We start from the raw sequence: 18,655 nt of genomic DNA, 5'->3' as shown, positions 1-18,655 counted from the left end.
AGGGTCACATATTTGCATGTATTGCGGCTAAAAAGCACACTGTAATATAATGTTACTGTGCAGATGCTGAAAACAGTGCATTATTAGTTTCATTAGCAAATGGCAAAATCAGGTCCAGAGAGGGCCCGTTTTTAATGTTCACTGTAAAATGTTAATAATTTTAATAAAAATGGGTCCACTGTAAAAAAAAAAAAAGGCTGACTGTAGATTTCTTTACCATATACAATGAAAAACATATTTTAAAACTAATACATGATTAGCTCTTCAAGTAAAAATGGTTTACACTGTACTTTAGAGATACAATGTATATTACATTTAACCTTAAAAAGCTATACTTTTATGTTATAATACCATTTATATTGCTTGAATTATGTTTTGATAAGTAAATGATCTTGCAGCCTAGCTTACGGAAAAAGGGGTGTTCCCAGAATTCCTTTCATGTAGCATAATTTGTTTCACTTAGCCTAAATATTTATATTAAGTTTGTTATCGGTTATATACAGTGTTCTAATCCGTGTTTACTGCAGTATTTTAGTGGTATGTGAAACAGTTAAAGTGTTTTGTGTCCGTGTCAGTGTTTATGTTATCAATCGTCACGATTGCTGAAGAAGCCAGTTTTGCTGAACTCACGTCACCGTTTTTCTCATTAGGTTTTACGAAACAAAAATAATAATAATTTAAATAGTCCAAAATGTGTTGGTATATACTGATATTATATGATTTAATAACATGTAAAGTCAGTAACAGCAGGGCTACGATATTCACGTAATCTTGTAATGCTTGGAAAAATGTCAAGTTCTGCGTCGACGCTGCCAAGTTTGTTCTTTTACCATGTAACATTTATTTAAAATGTAGCCTGGTCTGAAGACATAACTTCTTGTATTTTATCTCACTATATAAAGGGAAAGTGTTTAATGAGACGTGTATGAGAAGGACTGGATTTGTTTTGTCCTCAGTCATGTGTTATAGGAGCTCTTCCAGGTGAATTGTCCGGTAATAAGGCGAGCAGCTTCGGTATAGCCAGATTCTCGCTTTGGTATTTGGTAAAACGAAACAAGCATATCTAATATAAAAAACATACACATATAATATTTCCCGGTCCAACGCAGTCGCTGTCAGATTTAAAACAGGCAGGCTATTGCCTCTGAAATAATAACGGATGACGGTTGTGATTAATGCTTTGATTGCAATTTTGAACAACAGAAGCTTTCACAATATATACATCTGAGATTTACATTTACTGAAGTCTATGACTGCAAAACCTTAGACATCAAAATCTTAATTCTGTATTTTAATGTCTACTTTGCTTTTAGAAAATTTAGGTTGTATCTTTTTTTATTTTTGTTAGTGGTTGAATTATTAGACTATTATTATTAGCCTATTACTACGTTTATTTCTGCTTATCAAAAGCAGAAATAACCTTTTACCTAAAAATTAAAGTTGCATTTGAAGTATTTTTTTCCTCAGAGCTGAAATCACACACTGCGTGTCTGAACGCTTCCTCATTAATAATGCAATTAATTGCATGTTTGATTATTAAAAAATCGGGAGCTAATAACGGGGCATCAGTCTCACTGAGGAATAATTACACTGTGATATTCGCGCTTGCGCTTGCATGCACATCTTATATAGATATTTTAATTAACTATTTATTTTTATGGCGCTATAGGCTACATGTTATCGAAAATATAATTTAATACAAATTAAATAAACAGCCCAACTGTCTTCATATAAAGGTAAGGTTTTAATGATCGCGGCTCATCTAGGCCTATGTTTGACAGAAAAAAAAATCAACTTATCATTCCAAGTATTTCATAAACACTCATGCTTTTACACCACTATTAACTTAAATTGATGTTTCATTTCATGATTTGATATTTTGATGTGCATTTTTTTATTTTGTTTTAAAGTTTAGTATTCATTTACATTCGAAGATGCTTCATGACACAAATGTCAAGTGTTTATTTGACTTGTTGTAAAGCGCAAACGTAAACACGAACAATATCAGAATTTATTTATTTATTGCTTTTGTGTGAAATAGCGTCGCTTTCGATTATGATGTCAATTTAATCATAAGTTGCTCGAAACCAAAACATTTATAAACTTACAGAAACTAAATTGTGCCTGTAATACACTCCAGTACAGAGTTAGCCAGGTTTATAAATCTTTCTCCACAATTACTTGAAAAACGTCCTTGTGGAAAGTTTATATTTTTTTTAAATGTTATATTTTAAATTCTTATATTTATCTGTAACATTTTCTATCAGCTGACCTAAGCTGAACTCATAAAATAAAGGCTAAGGTTTTACTAAACACAGAAACGGCACGCCAAATAAAGTATCATAATGGAAATAAATTAATGTGTAAACAAATTTAGGCTATTAACATCAGCGCAATCAAAACTTTACATTTATGTAAAATGTAGTAGATTATAGTAGACAATTTGGGTTTGAAAAGTGTTTATCAAAGTCTTCAGAAAATATCATGCATGTCTCAATATGAACACAGTAAGAAAAGTTCAAGTAGGCTATCATTTGTGTCGTATTTATAGATGATAGCAGGTGATGCTCGGACTACCTGCTTATGCGTCCCGGTGCACTCACCTAGTGCTGAAACACACTCCTCCTGAGATTTCTGTTGGTAACATCAAAATACCTTTGAGGAAGAGGACGGGCACCAGTGCTTCAGAAGCCAAACTTTCGCGTTATAGTCCAAAATGCACGCAGTGGCGCAAAAGCATTGCCAGACTGTTGTGTGTGATGTTCAGGAGCGCGCTTTATGTGATGGAGTGAAGACTCACAGTGACGCGCACAGTCAATGATTGCTGGAGGAGGGAAACATCAAGGAGGGGTGCAAGAAGATGAAAACACACACACACACACACACACACACACACACACACACACACACACACACACACACACACACACACACACACACACACACACACACACACACACACACACACACACACACACACACACACACACACACGTTGGGTTTACATGTTTTATGGGGACATTCCATAGGCGTAATGGTTTTTATACTGTACAAACCGTATTTTCTATGGCCCTACACCTACCCTACACCTAAACCTAGCCCTCACAGGAGATTGTGCACCCTTTACTTCATCAAAAAAACTCATTGTGCATGATTTATAAGCCTGTTTCCTCATGGGGACCTAAGAAATGTCCCCACAAGGTCAAAATCTACTGGTATTACTATCCTTGTGGGGACATTTGGTCCATTTATTCTGTGTTTAAGATGTGAAGGAACAAAAAGTGTCATTTATAGGCTACGGTTGAAATCCACTGATGTGGATATACATGCTAAATATATATATATATGTTAGGCTAAATACATTATCAAATGTGTCATTTGTACTTGTAGTCTATATATAAATAATATAAACTTATATATAAACATTTGGAATATGTATTTAACACAAAATCTTGGGCAATAACCTAAGTATGAGTTCGCAATACAGCTTATCAAGAGCTACTGCGGAATAATACTTACTTTATACAGGTCTGCTGTACAAAACTATGTCTAATCTGGACGTTCAGGTCATTTCCGAAGTAATTAACATCCCCAATTAAGAGCTAAAATGTTTTAACTCGAAAATATCGTCAAATGCAATGCAGGTCCATGCGCATCGCGGATGCCATCTAGTGGCTAAATTGTGGCACCAGTCTTTTACATATAGTCACTTTTTGCAGAGTTAGCTCCAGCTCCAATCAAACACACCTGAACAAGCTAATCAGTGTCTGCAGGATTACTAAGAAGTAAAAAGCAGGTGAGTTTGATCAAGGTTAAAGCTAAACTCTGCTGTAAAGTTAACGTTACATGAAAAACCAATAGGCTAATACGCAGGTAGACTGACAGTTAGCACAAAACATTATAAAGTAACGTTAGTCAGGCCCTGATGTGCTCTAAATAATAATTTTCCTCATAATAAATAAAATAATAAAACATCTCACTGTGTGTTCATTTCAACGACTCCTCAGTGTCCAGTTACTCTTGTGCAGGCCGCAGCTGAGGCGACGGTTACGGCGAACTCACGTGATAAGTGTTACTTTCCTCAACGCTTTTTTAGGATGGACCAATCACTGGTGTTTATTCATTCTTAATTCATTTTTTAATTAAAGACGAATATCACTTTACGTCGGAAATCAGGTACTTGGGCGGGCCATTGGAGGCCATACATTTGCAACAACGTGAATTTATTACTATTTGCTATTTACATATTTTCTAACTTTCAAACTAAAGATCTGTTAAGCATTACTTAATTGATCATTTTAATATTCCAAATTAATATCCCATTTAAAAATTAATATCCACCTTATTTTTCTGTAAGAGTGGGCACAGGCATTTGTAATTTTTTTTGGGCCCGGCTTTCGGTCTCATCCAAATCCAGCTATATTTAGCTGTACAAAACACATCATTTTGCTGCTTGATATTGCAAATTGGCGCGTTTTACCATATTATTTTTATGTATTATCTTAACTATGATGGTTTGTAGTGCAAACAGATTTACCGTATACTGCAAGTTGTTTCCTTATTTCAAGTAAGTCTCGCAAATATGTGACCCTGATGGCAAATATGCGACCACAAAACCAGCCATAAGGTCATTTTTTTTAAATTGAGATTATACATAAATAAATAAGCTTTCCATTGATGCATGGTTTGTTACGAAGGACCATATTTGGCCAAGATACAACTATTTGAAAATCTGTAATCTGAGGGTGAACAAAAAAATCAAACTACTGAGAAAATTGCCTTTAAAGTTGTCCAAATGAAGTTCTTAGCAATGCACATTACTAATCAAAAATTAAGTTTTGATATACTTACAGTAGGAACTTTACAATATATCTTAATGGAACTTTTGATCTTTACTTGATATCTTAATGATTTTTGGCATAAAAGAAAAATCTATCATTTTAACCCATAAAATGTATGTTACTTAAGACTGGGTTTGTGGTTCAGGGTTGCATATGTTTACTTTCGTGTTGAAAAATAAGGTGGATAGTGTGGACAAAATCGGACTATTGCAAATTATTATTATTATTATTATTGAGATATATAAAATGCTAAAAACAAACGTGTTGTTTAAGAATGTAAACACACCAAAAATAATGTCATTTTAAAGAATCTGAAAACAGCAAGTAGCCAGCTTTGTTTTGTTTCCATATATTGTATATTCATCCCACAGGAGTCATGATTCAGCATCAAACATCTATACAAGACAGGCTGTCTGTATCACAAATAAACAGGTAAATCTGTGCCAAATTTCCAGTGAGAATGGAAACTACCATCTGTACTGTGATTTAACAGCACCGTACGTCATGTGCCACAAAGCAGGAGAACTAAAAATGTACAGCTTTTACTAAAAATACTTTACAGCCCAGAATGGGAAGTACTACAGTGAATTTAAAGGGATAGTTCACGCAAAAATGAAAATTGTGTCAATAATTACCCGTAAGACCTTCAATCCGAGAGCTTTCGGACCCTGCCTGGACAGCAACTATCACGTTCAAGGCCCAGAAAGGTAGTAAGGACTTTGATCAAATAATCCATGTGACATCAGTGGTTCAACCATAATTTTAAGAAGCTATGAGAATACTTTTTGTGCACAAAAACAACTAAATTTCTTCTCTTCTTCTCAAAGATATCTTAACTAAGATAAACAAAAGCCTTACAGGTTCGGAACAACATGAGGGTGAGTAATTAATGACAGATTTTTCATTTTTGGGTGAAGTATCCCTTAAAAGGAACCCCAGAAGTTAAGTAAACAATTTGATTCCGTTTCAGTCACTGTCAAACAAAATGGAGCTGCTCGCCTTTCCCTGAATCACTGCGTTTAAGCTTCAGTCCGGACAGAACCTTCTGGGCAGTTTTTTCATCAGTCGGACGCCTCCTCAAGGATCGAATCAGGCGCTCTCTCCCCCCCAGGATGTTGTTGGATTGGTTGGCATTTCGTTTTCCCAATTGTCCCACATGTTCTGATTTAACCCCCTCATCCGATACAGTCCTTTTAACCCCTGCATGAGGTGCAGTCTGACTCTCGGGGGTGTATGCAGTCTTATTCTGTGGGATGGGGATCTCGTGTAAACGGCAGTGGGTTTTCATGGGGGTCTCGGGCTCAGGAGAGGAGCTGCGACTGCTGTCTGCGCTTCTTGAAACAGGTCTTTCTCTGGTCCCAGAATTGTCCTCGTCCAGTGAGTAAGAGCCTGCTTTGCGTAATTGTGCTCCTGCCGGACCCTGCCTGTAGTACTTCACAGGCTGCCTGCTGAAGTGAGCCCTCGACTGAGTTTGTAATTGACTTTCTGCAGCCTGCTCCAAATGAACCTGAGGAGAAGCTGTCGCCCTCATAGCCAGGACTAGAAGAGATACAGAATAAAACCAAAATGTATTAACAACAAGATCATAGAACAACTTCATTAGATTCATTTTGTTTTCCTATTTAAGGAGTACAGTTGAAGTCAAAAGTTTGCATACACCTTGCAGAATCTGCAAAATGTTAATTATTTTACCAAAATAAAAGGGATCATGCAAAATGCATGTTATTTTTTATATACTACTGACCTGAATAAGATATTTCACATAAAAGATGTTTACATATAGTCCACGAGAAAAAAAAAAAGAGTTGAATTTATAAAAATGACCCTATTCAAAAATTTACATACACTTCATTCTTAAAACTGTGTTGTTCCCTGAATGATCTACAGCTGTTTCTGTGTTTTTTTTTTGTTTAGTGATAGTTGTTCATGAGTCCCTTGTTTGTCCTGAACAGCTAAACCTAAGGTCCCACAGATTCTTTGGTTTTTCAGCATTTTTATGTATTTGAAACTTTTCCAACAATGACTGTATGGTTCTGAGATCCATCTTTTCACACTGAGGACAACTTAAGGATTCATATGCAACTATTACAGAAGGTTCAAACGCTCACTGATGCTTCAGAAGGAAACACAATGCATCAAGAGCCGGGGGTGAAAACTTATGAACAGAATGAAGATGTGTACATTTTTCTTATTTTGCCTAAATATCTTTTTTTTTTCATTTAGTACTGGCTTTCAGAAGCTACAGAAGATACTTGTTTCCCAGAAGACAAAACAAGTTACATTTACCCTGATCTTCAAATTAAAAATGTTTTCACCCCCCAGCTCTTAATGCATGGTTTTTCCTTCTGAAGCATCAGTGAGTGTTTGAATCTTCTGTAATAGTTGTATATGAGTCCCTCAGTTGTCCTCAGTGTGAAAAGATGGATCTCAAAATCATACAGTGATTGCTGGAAAGGGTTCAAATACACAAAAATGCTGAAAAACCAAATAATTTGTGGGACCTGAAGGATTTTTCTGAAAAACAGCAGGTACAACAGGACAAACAAATGACTCATGAACAACTATCACTAAACAAAACAGCTGTGGATCATTCAGGTAACAACACAGTATTAAGAATCAAGTGTATGTAAACTTTTGAACCGGGTCATTTTTAATTAAACTATATGTAAATGTTTTTATGTGAAATATATTTTATTCAGATCAGTACTAAATAAAAAATAACATGCATTTTATATGATCCCTCTTATTTTGGTAAAATAATGAACATTTTACAGATTCTGCAAGGTGTATGTAAACTTTTGGCTTCAACTGTATATACAGAATATAATCAAAATGCTACTGAAAATTGTCTTTCTATATCTTTAAGACAGAAAACATTTATTTGAGCGTCTTCAGCAAAAGTTTGGGTCCCACTTTATATTAAAAAAATAAGTACAATGTACTTTTTGTGTTCATATTGTACTGCAAAACACTTGCTGCTATTGGCCATGGGATACGGGTAAGGTTAAGGACAGGTTTGGTGGTATGGGTAGGTTTAAGGGTGGGTTAAGATGTAAAGGATGGCCCAACAGTGTCATTTAATTACAGATGTAATAACATGCAGGTACTTCTTAAAACAGAAGTACAATGTAAGCACACAATAAGTGCTTTGTATGAAATGATTCATTTGAATGCAAGTACAAGGAAACGTTCATGTCATTCGTAAAGAAATGTTTTCTGAGGAAAATTTTTTAGGAATGTTCTCCATATGGTGGACTTCTATGGTGCCTGAGTTTGAACTTCCAAAATGCATTTTAAATACAGCTTCAAAGGGCTCTAAATGATCCCAGCTGAGGAAGAAGGGTTCAAACTCACAATTGAAGTCTCACAATATGGAGAGAAATCCTGAAATCCTGAAATCCTCAAAAAACATAATTTCTTTACGACTGAAGAATAAAAAAAAATAGCATCTTGGATGACAAGGGGGTGAGTAAATTATCTGTAAATTTTTGCTCTGTAAGTGAACTTCTCCTTTAAGGCCACCTAATATAAAGTGGGACCAAAGTTTGACTGAAACAGCTTTGCTTATGACAACAGGAAGAAAATGATGCCACAAAAACACACAGCAAATAGTTTGCGCAAGCAGCCAGCTGATACTGAATGTCAATTTCAAGTTAAAGCCCGCCTACCTGCTCTCTCATTGGCTTCTGGGCTCAGCTGGTCCATTGCTTCATTGGATGATGACTTGTCAGAAATATAACCCTCACTTGACTCTCTCTTGATAGTGCGATTCTGTTAAAATGATAAAAATTCTGGATATAAGTTGACTTGAGAGCCAATACGGCAGAAGGATCTTTTTTGATTTTTAAATTACTGTAATGTTATGATATTTTTATTATTTTATTATTTTGTAAATAAAGTTTGAGTGAATTACAATTAAGATTTATAAATGTAAACTAGTAACTTTTAGTCAGAAAGGATGCATTTAATTAATCAAAAGTGACTGTAAAGATGTTTATAATGTTACAAAAGATTTCTATTTTTAAAAAATGCTGTTCAATTGAACTTTCTATTCATTGAAGAATCAAAGAATTACAAAAATGTGTCATGGTTTTCATAAAAATGTTAAGCAGCACAACTGGTGTTAACATTGATATTAATAAGAAATGTTTCTTGTGCAGCAAATCAGCATATTAGTATGGTTTCTGAAGGATCATGTGACACTGAAGACTGGAGTAATGATGCTAAAAATTTCAGCTTTGCATCACAGGCATAAATTACATCTTAAAATATATTCAGTTAGTAAATAGTTATTTTAAACTGCAATAATATTTCACAATTTTACTGTTTTTACTGTGTTTTTGGTCAAATAAGTGCAGTTTTGGTGAGCATAAAAGACTTTCAGTTTAGTACTATGGTATTTGTAAGAAACTATTTGCAGCTAACTATACTAAACAAAGGTATGGAAAACCTTGACCTTCTGAACTTTTGTTTTGGTTCTTCCTACTGAGAAATTCTTAGATTCTTAGAACTGTTCTAGTTAGAGTAGACTAGGCTTAATAGCCTAACTATTAACATCCTCCAGGCTTTCCTGTAGTAAACAACTTGTTGAGGAGCTAAAGCAGAGAGCAACAGGGGTAAGGCTCTAACATAAGCACAAGCACACATGCAAGCAAAAGTAATCTTCACAGAAAAAGCGTTTAATCCTTCCAGGCCTTTCCACGGGCACGGCGGGACAATTAAGGCCCAGGCGGTGCAAGAGAGGCTCAAGCAGATCAAGATGAACTCTGTCGCCTGCACGAGCATGTCCACCTGAGGTGAGCTTTTAGCATTGTCATGACAACAGCCAGCTTAAAGCATGGATTGCGTTTATTTGGCTTAGCGTGGAGCTGGCGATTGTGTGAAGTGTGAAGTTATTATTGCCTACCTCCAGTGAGCGTGGACGTTCCCTGCCTGAGGGTTCAGGGCCCTGAGAGGAACTGCTGGCGGGAGACAAGGAACATGAGGCTCTGGGTGGGGTGTCTGGGAGGGGTGCCGTGGGAGGCGGTGGCGGAGGGGTGCTGGATCTTCTTATGGGACCAAATATGTGTTCATAGTGTGAGATCATGAACTCCACGAGAAGAGCCTGATAGCTGGTTTCTAGCAGAGCGATCATCGACACGTCTCCTGACACCAGGGGGCGCAAGAGAGTGGGGCCAAACACAATGCCCAGGTTTCCTGGAGACATCTTGTTGTCCTCGTAATGTTCTGCAATCCTGAAGAGAAAAAAGTGACGGATTAAAAGACGGGTGGCCACTTTAAATTTTTGAGTTTTTTTTACAATCCCTAGGATCACTTTTTCTAAACTCTTCACAAAGTGAGCACAATAACAGTCTATGTTGGCTAAACTGTGGCTGATTTTCCATTGCTTTGGCACAAAATGCATTCAGTGACTACTTCTTTCATATTACATGAATAGTTTTCTCCCTTAAACGTAATAGCAACCAAAACTGTATGTGACATAAGGGTAGATTTTTGGAAATTAAGAATCATACATCACCTGAAAGCTGAATAAAAAGCTTTCCATTGATATATGGATTATTGTTAGGATAGGACAATATTTGTTCAAGATTAAACTACTTGGAAAAAATCTGGAATCTGAGGGTGCAAAAAATCAAAATATTAAGAAAATCGCCTTTAAATTTGTCCAAATTAAGTTCTTAGCAATGCATATTATTAATAAAAAATTACGTTTTGATATATTTATGGTAGGAAATTCACAAAATATCTAAATGTACAAGAAATACCATATTCAAATATATTCTAAATCTAAAAAATTAAATACTAATAAAACAATTAAAAAGTGCTTGCTTTTTAATTCCATACGAAAGGCGTATTTATCATCCATTTTTACTTTAATACAAACGTGTATTTTATATTTTTATTGTAATACAATCACAAATCACACACAGAGATCGCACTGTCATAGTGTTTGGGAATATTCATGCAGAATTTAAACACATAACCACATGATATTAGATTAAAAAATAAAACATTTTAGAAAAGAATGCAACATCACAGTTGATTGAACCAATGAGCAATAAGCTGTGTCGTCAGCTAGTCGTTTCCCATCGTGCTTTTGGTCAGCGCAGTCGGTGGAGAGCTACTGCGCCCGAATGCTCAATCCGACACAGCCGCCTCGCCATCGCGAGAGTTTTTTGGCAGACGTCAGCACGATGTCAGAGCAAGTCGGACGTAACTCGGACACTTTTCTAACCGGCATGCATCTTGCGTTGATCACCGGTGATCGATTCTGTGCAGATTTTGCTCATCTCAAACGAGCCTAATAATGAGGAAATTACATCGCTCCCTTTGCCAAGTGCATTGCAAACAACTACATTATGACATGCACGGCACGTAAGTGCCTCCACAAAGGTGATAGGGATAATCACTTCCATTTGGAATTTGTCAGAGAACCGAACGGTAGGGCTGAACGATATGGACAAAATTTCATATCTCGATTTTCATGCCAGATATCTCGATATCGATACGATACGATATGACTACGGGTTCGGTGAAAACCAAGCATTTCTCAGAAAAAAAAAACATTAAAATACAAAAAAAATTGGAAAGTGTAGTTTTATTTTTAAGAACTCACTGCCAGTCATCAACATTAACATAAATTACCAAAAAAATAACCCGCATTTGGACGTCGACTCGTACGGCATAACGCTACTGAACGCGTCAGCAATCAAACTTTGCTTTGGCTTATTTTGGGATGACTGAGAAGTCCCCAGTGTTTCTCTCATTGTCGTGCACTCTTCATGCAGCACCCGATGGTGTTGTTTCAGGTGGTGAAACATGTTTGTTGTGCTACCTTGCTTACGCCTGTTTCACACATACTCCGTATACAGTGTGTATGCAGTCCGTGTGCGTTACGTATGCGGTGCAGAAGCAGCACGGACTGGTTTTGCTTTGCAGTCCGTTCCTGATCCGCGGCTGTTTACCACAAACACACCATTTATCCGTTATTTTGATTTAAAATACAAACGTGCTTTTTCAGCATTGGGATCCTCTTTTATTGCAGTACAGTAATACAATCGTTCATAGACATATTCACGTTTAAACTCAATAAGTTAAACGTATTATTCAATGCACTTGACTTCTAGATTTATATATTAAGTTGCTAAAGCAAGTTGCAACACATTTAGACAGCATAGGTATAGCTTCCTTTTCTTATTAAAATTGGGCTATCACAAATATTTTAAATTAAAACTTATCACAGACAGAAACAGTCGGCTTCCGTGCCTTTCGCATTAAATCGTTATTAAAAACAATCTCTTAAAGAACTTTTCTACCTGGACAAATGCATTATGTTGCCTTGTTTATTTAAAAGTGCACTTTTCCTAGTTTTAAACCTAGCCAAAAAGCCACGTGTTGACTGTAAAACACAGTAGACTTCATTTATATGCATTTATGGTATAATCACCACATTTCCGTGTCAATCCATATTCATTTTTACAGCTAACAATGCGCTGTCACTTTAATCCACTGCTGCAAACGCACCGCTTCTGGGACGTACTGCCGGACAGCAAACGCGTTCAGTGTGAACGCTCTAATCCGTTAACATGGGTGCGGAAAAAAATACGCAACGCATATGCACTGCAGACGGAGTATGTGTGAAACAGGCGTTTCCCCAATTTCCACCAGATGCGTAATAGTCGCAATTTTTGTTAAGCACGACCTGCACAACACGTCTTATTTATGATTTATGTTTTGGCACCAAGTCAGATTCTGCACTACCACCGGCCGCATTATCTCCGCATTTTCTTTCTTTTTAATTTCTCCGCTGTCTCTGTAGTGTGCGCGCGCTGTCTTTAGCGGTGCATTCAAGGGCACTCGTAAAACTGATGTTCGTTGTGTGACTGCCAGAGTTGTATGCAGGGCGGGGCGAGCGCGGAGAGGGGAAATCTATATCGTCTATATCGTTGCTTTTTTCGATAGTAATATCTTGAAAGTTCATATCTAGATATAGATACGATAACGATATATCGTTCAGCCCTACCGAACGGTACCAATACACGTATCAAACCATCCCTAAACTGTTGTTCTTTTTACCCCAACACAGTTTGGTTGTAATTTTCAGTTAAAGGGCAACAAGAAAAGTATGCAAGTCTTCATTGCTTTCCTAGCGATAGGAAGAGAAAAAAAGAATGGGAAGATGCCTGTGGACAAATACAACTTCCTAAAGACCAGTGTCTTTGTTCTCTCCACTTTAGCCCTGATGCCTTTTAGGCTTTTAGTAGACCACAGCTACTGAAAGATCTTATAAACGGCAGAGACAAGAAACACTATATGCCATCCTGGCAGGACGTAAACATGCTAACGCTTGTCACTAAAGGAGTTTCTCAGCGTGGATTTCACTTAATATCCGGGAGAGTTTAGACTCCTTCTGGGGAAAAATTGATGGTACGGCATTTGATTTAAGCCTACACTTATATCTATAAGTGTCACTGTCATCTATAAGTTCTTTCAGTAGCTGTGGTTATCGTAATGGGCCGTAGAAAACACTGTAATGAAATTTACCTGTTCAAGTGGGCTATCATGTGCTGCACTGTGTTGTAGTTACACAGAGGCAGTCGTCCGGTGAGGTCCTTGAGCTTGACCACGATACTCTCCGAAATCCCAACAGTCTCAGCAGCATGGTCCTTTTCACTAAGCCTCTGAATCTCTTTACCCACATTGATGAAGTCGTTGTAAAGGTCAAAGGTGAGTAACGGCTCAGGAAGCTGTGAAAGAGGAAGACAGGGTGTTAAGTTCTCTGGTTTAAGCGGGGTTAGAAACACAATAGATATTGAGCGAGACAAGCACCCCCCCCCAAATATAATTGGCCAAATTGCCCCCCCCCCCATATTTAATATTCTTAATGCGCTGCATTACATACCATTTAATATTTGTTTAACAATAGAAATGTACAAATGTTAAATGGCAGTAATATCCAGTGATCCAAACTACTCGAATTTGTTTTGAATTGGAAATGCAGTTTATTTGTTAATAGACCAATTCGGTCTTTGCAAACAATGATTAAGTGTTTTTTGGGCGGAGCTTATCAGATGGCACAAAACGACAGTTTTCAAGTGGCAGTCTATGGAAACCATGTAATAAAAGAATGAAAAAGGTTTGAGTTTATATTTCAAAATTCTGACTTTATTCTCACAATTCCGAGATTGCATTCTCACAATTCTGATAAGAAAAATCAACTCGTCATTCTCTCTTTTGAGTTTATATCCCACACTTCTGTCTTTTTTCCCCTCTCAGAATTGTTAACTGTTAACAGTTTCCCCTCAGAACTGTTAATTGTTAAAACAATAAACTATTGTTGAGTTAAATTGAGTTATAAAGTCCGAAACCTGAGATATAAACTTGCATTTGCAAGAAAAAAAGTCAGAATTGTGAGATAAAATAACTAAATGTAAAATGTTATAGGTTTAAATAGTATTTTTATGCTGTAACTGTAGGGCTAATATAAATGTTCCCTATGAACTGCATATGTAAATATTATGCAGACCTATTGTTTAAATCAAATTTATGCTTTAAAAGTAGAGTAATTATAGCAGTTTAGCTTCAAATGGCATCTTTGACGACAGTATTCTTTAAAAATGATTTGCATTCTGATTCTGACATCCAAAAGGCACAACAAAACATTTTATCTCTTATTCCGTGGATTTTTCCCGTTTCACTCCACCTGTTACCAGTGTTTTTTTGCCACCACAATTTTTTATTATTTTATGCAAGTGACGTCTCCTCCAAATTAGTCTACTGGAATATAAATAAAAGTGAATGTGGGTAAAAAAATATTGTTTGCAAAAAGCTCAAACAGATTACTTTACAGTACTTGCTCTTTTACCAGTCTTATTTCTTCTTATTTATTCCCTTAAATCTCTTTAAATTATTATTTAATGCCTTAAAAAATATTGGTCCCCCTATGTTCAAGACACCGTTACAGCCTTGGTTTTAACTTTTTAACTACTTCAATTGTATTTTATTTACCTCTTTGAAGAAATGCTTGAGTACGGAGGTGATGTCATGCGGTGAGAGGTCACTAAGGTCAACTTGGTCTTTCTGGATTTCAAAGGCCTGACATAACTTCAGAATGCGAGGCTTGGATCCACTGATTCTGTAAACTCCCTAGATATAGAGAAAAGAACAAGAGATAGAAGACAATTAGGTTAGATAGTTTGGGTGCTCTTTGCCATCTGCAATCCTATCCTACATTTCTCTTTTTCAATAATCCGATACATATCAACACAATGTAATTGTGAAATAAAAGCCACTACTTTTATTTCATCGTGAGTTTATCAGGCACCATCATGTCTTCATAACATCTCAAGATCCATGTACTGAGCTCCTACCTGGACTTCGAGAGCCCTGCTCTCAATCTCTTCAGTACAGCGCAGGACAACGAAGGGCACAGAGTCTTGGGTCTCTCTGGGCAGCAGGGAGAGCTCCATCCCAAAGATGAAGCCTCTCCTGTGCTCACACTCCAGCTGGCACACCTCCAGGCACTTCCTGTGGACTGCAAGGCCACACTGGCAAAAGAGGAGCAACTGTCAGTCTTCCACTGCCATCTGATCAGTGCACAGTTAAATAAAACATGGCTCTTTTCTTTTATTAACTAGTCATATCTAACTACTTACAGTACATCACCAGAAGTAAACTGAGGTTAAGTATCTTAAAAATTCAGCACAATATTTGGGTTTCGCAAGTAAAAATCCCATACATTTTCTACATAGAAAAGCAGGTTTTAACCTTTAGCTTTGAGGTTGTTACTTAATTATATTATTCTGTAGAAACTGCAAGGTTTCAACTTCAGTTTCAAATATAATATATTTTATTTATCCTAATTTTTTTTAACATAATGACCTCCCACTTCCATAAAGCATTGTTTAGTAATATTTAAAAAAACATATATTTTTGTATATATATTCAAATATATACCAGTGAACTCCAAATATATTGTATTTTATAATAGTATTCACTGACTTGCAATATATCTATATTCTATATACAGATCTATATGTGAACCTGGACCACAAAAAAAGGATATATTTTTTTAAAATTGAGATTTATACATCATCTGAAAGCTAAATAAATAAGATTTTAATTGTATGGTTTGTTAGGATAGAACAAAATTTGGCCGAGACACAACGATTTGAAAATCTGGAATCTGAGGGTGCAAAAAAAATCGAAATATTGAGAAAATCGCCTTTAAAGTTGTCCAAATGAAGTTCTTAGCAATGTATATTACTAATAAAAAATTAGGTTTTGCTATATTTATGGTAGAAAACGTGGAAAATATCTTTATGGAACATGATCTTTACTATTTATTTTTGGCATAAACGAAAAAATCGATAATTTTGACCCATATAATGTTGGCTATTGCAACAAATATACCTGTGCTACTTATGACTGGTTTTGTGGTCCAGGGTCATTTGTAAGAAAGGAAGTAGATTTCATGTATCATATTTTGTATTTTTATTGTATATTGTAAGTATAACATGTATTAAATGCAATTAGTTAAACTTAAGAGTATTTTTTCTTTAGATGTAATTTCATTATTACATCTATTGTCTTTGCAATATGGTTAAAGTGTACTGCCTTCAATTCCCTGCTTAGTTCTTTAAACAAAAAGCTATACATGCTTTTCTGACACTCACCTCTTCGCACTCAATCCCGTTTACCAGGATGTAATTATCACACTGCTTACACTTGACCATCTTGCTCTTCATTTTTTTCAGCCTGTGGGTCAGTGCAGCACGTGATGCATTTCGCGGTTTGCATGTCATTCCGTTGCTGTCAGACAATCCCTCTTCGCTCTCTGCACGCACATAAAGAAGAGTCAATAACTGCATTGTTAGCCATAAAAATGCAGGAAGTGTAAATAATGCAAAGCGTTTCATACCTGCTTCTTGCAGAGTGTCTTTCTCATCAAGATCATCTGAAGACATGGTTCCCGTGGAGGAGGCCTTGGGCAGCTTACGGTTCCCATAAGCTTCAGAGAAGAGACATATTACTTACTTATTTACAGATGGGACACTTACTTAAGTGCTTAAGTTACAAGAGAATTCCCTTACCTGGACTGGACAGTGATTCAAGACTTCCAGTGCTGTCTCTGTCACTGTGGCCGGGACGTCCTGTACATAAACAAATTCACATGAAAATGTTCAAGTGCACTTTATCTGGATGAGATATATTTAAAATAATGCATGACAAGAGACGTACGTCCATCTACTAAACTGCTGCTGTGTTTCAGTTCCTCTGGTAGCGCATATGAATCTTGTTGGTAATTTGGAGCAGTGCTTTGTTTGCGTCGACTTGATGGCGGGGATCTGTGAAATGAATTAAAGGGGAAAAAAAACTGTTTAATGGATATACAAACATCCAACTTAAGTGTGACCCTGGACCACAAAACCAGTCTTAAGTAGCACTGGTATATTTGTAGCAATAGCCAACAATACATTGTATGGGTCAAAATGATAAATTTTTCTTTTATGCCAAAAATCATTAGGATATTAAGTAAAGATCATGTTCCATGAAGATATTTTGTAAGTTTCCCACTATAAATAAATCAAAACCTAATTTTTGATTAGTAATATGCATTGCTAAGAACTTCACTTAGACTACTTTAAAGGCGATTTTTTCAGTATTTAGGTTTTTTTTGTAGCCTGGCTAACGCCAAGCCACGTCATGACAACGTCATGATTCGTGGTCTGGGAACCACATATTCATTTTCTCGTATTTGAGGCGTGGTTTACGAATGCCCAGAGCTGTTTATTGGGCACTATCAAATGTGCCTGTGCGTAGCTCATAGCCAATCGTTTCAATTATACCGGATGACGTATGTGTCATGGGTGTATGCAGGACTAGACGAGACGAGAGACGATATTCACAAATACAATATATTTAATATAATTCTCCAAGAGGAACAAGGCAGGAACACGAAGAGCTTTCACACACATCAAACGTTAAGGACCGACAATACACTGAACTCAAAGACAGACTCTTAAAGACAAACTAATCAAGATACACAGGTGACATGGATGACTGATAATAAAACACAGGTGTTACAGATGACGGTGACGAGGGCTAAACCAAATGACAGATCAACGGGGGGGAAGACAAATGGGAAAAACCAATGACAAGACAGACAGAACTGTGACATTACGCCCCCCTCCGGAAAGGCGCGTCCTCGCGCCGTAGAAAAAACGAAAAAACGAGAGGGGAGGAAAACAAGGAAACCAAAGTCAATGAGGGAGGGGGCTCCGGCGGAGGACGCAACCCCCGGAGGAGGACCGGAACAAAAGTCCAGGTAACACAGAAGACAGTCCATGGGGGCGACGACGGAGGGAGGAGCCAGGGAAGACACAGGAGGGACCTGAAGCAGGAGGAAATCCACAGGACCCAGACCACAGCCATGATGACGGCCCACGGTGGAGCCGACGGAGGGAGGAGCCATGGTGGAGGGAGGACCGCCGACTCCATGGGGCCGACCGACAGAGGCGGAGCAGATGGAGGAGGAGCCCGAGGCGGAGACGGAGAGCCGATGATCCGGGGTGACGCCGAGGATCCGGAGGGCCAAGGTGGAACAGGCTCTGGCGCCCGAGGCGGAGGCGGAGTCCCGGAGATCCGCGGCGGAGCCGGAGCGACAGAGGATGGAGGCTGTGCCCGCAGGAAGGAGGAGTCCCAAGGAGCCGGTGGGACGGCGCGACGAGGCACAGCCGGAGGAGCAGAGTCCTGAGGAGCCGATGGGGTGACGACTGACCAGGGCGGAGCCGGAAAGACGATGGAGCCCGGTG

At 37.5% G+C, this 18,655-nt stretch overlaps 2 protein-coding genes across 2 annotated transcripts in view; both read right to left on the bottom strand.

Annotated features, from left to right (window-relative positions):
• lmx1al (LIM homeobox transcription factor 1, alpha-like) overlaps positions 1–2,647 on the bottom strand; it is a 29,645-nt gene extending 26,998 nt beyond the window's left edge. The window contains exon 1 of the mRNA XM_073838003.1: positions 2,604–2,647. Within this exon, the coding sequence (XP_073694104.1) occupies positions 2,604–2,647 (44 nt within the window). The remainder of the gene's footprint in view (positions 1–2,603) is intronic.
• A 2,533-nt stretch (positions 2,648–5,180) lies between these two features.
• gmip (GEM interacting protein) overlaps positions 5,181–18,655 on the bottom strand; it is a 30,384-nt gene continuing 16,909 nt past the window's right edge. Inside the window, exons 12-21 of the mRNA XM_073837998.1 lie at positions 17,082–17,188; positions 16,934–16,993; positions 16,762–16,851; positions 16,517–16,677; positions 15,212–15,388; positions 14,850–14,987; positions 13,386–13,588; positions 9,748–10,075; positions 8,510–8,612; positions 5,181–6,380 (exon numbers count right to left, since the gene is read on the bottom strand). Of these exons, the coding sequence (XP_073694099.1) occupies positions 5,818–6,380; positions 8,510–8,612; positions 9,748–10,075; positions 13,386–13,588; positions 14,850–14,987; positions 15,212–15,388; positions 16,517–16,677; positions 16,762–16,851; positions 16,934–16,993; positions 17,082–17,188 (1,930 nt within the window). The 3' untranslated portion in view covers positions 5,181–5,817. The remainder of the gene's footprint in view (positions 6,381–8,509; positions 8,613–9,747; positions 10,076–13,385; positions 13,589–14,849; positions 14,988–15,211; positions 15,389–16,516; positions 16,678–16,761; positions 16,852–16,933; positions 16,994–17,081; positions 17,189–18,655) is intronic.

The sequence above is a fragment of the Garra rufa genome, chromosome 1, assembly GCF_049309525.1.
Source record: "Garra rufa chromosome 1, GarRuf1.0, whole genome shotgun sequence".
Lineage (NCBI taxonomy): Eukaryota > Metazoa > Chordata > Actinopteri > Cypriniformes > Cyprinidae > Garra > Garra rufa.
Note: the sequence above shows the minus strand (reverse complement) of the source record. Positions and strands in the feature narration are given on the sequence as shown.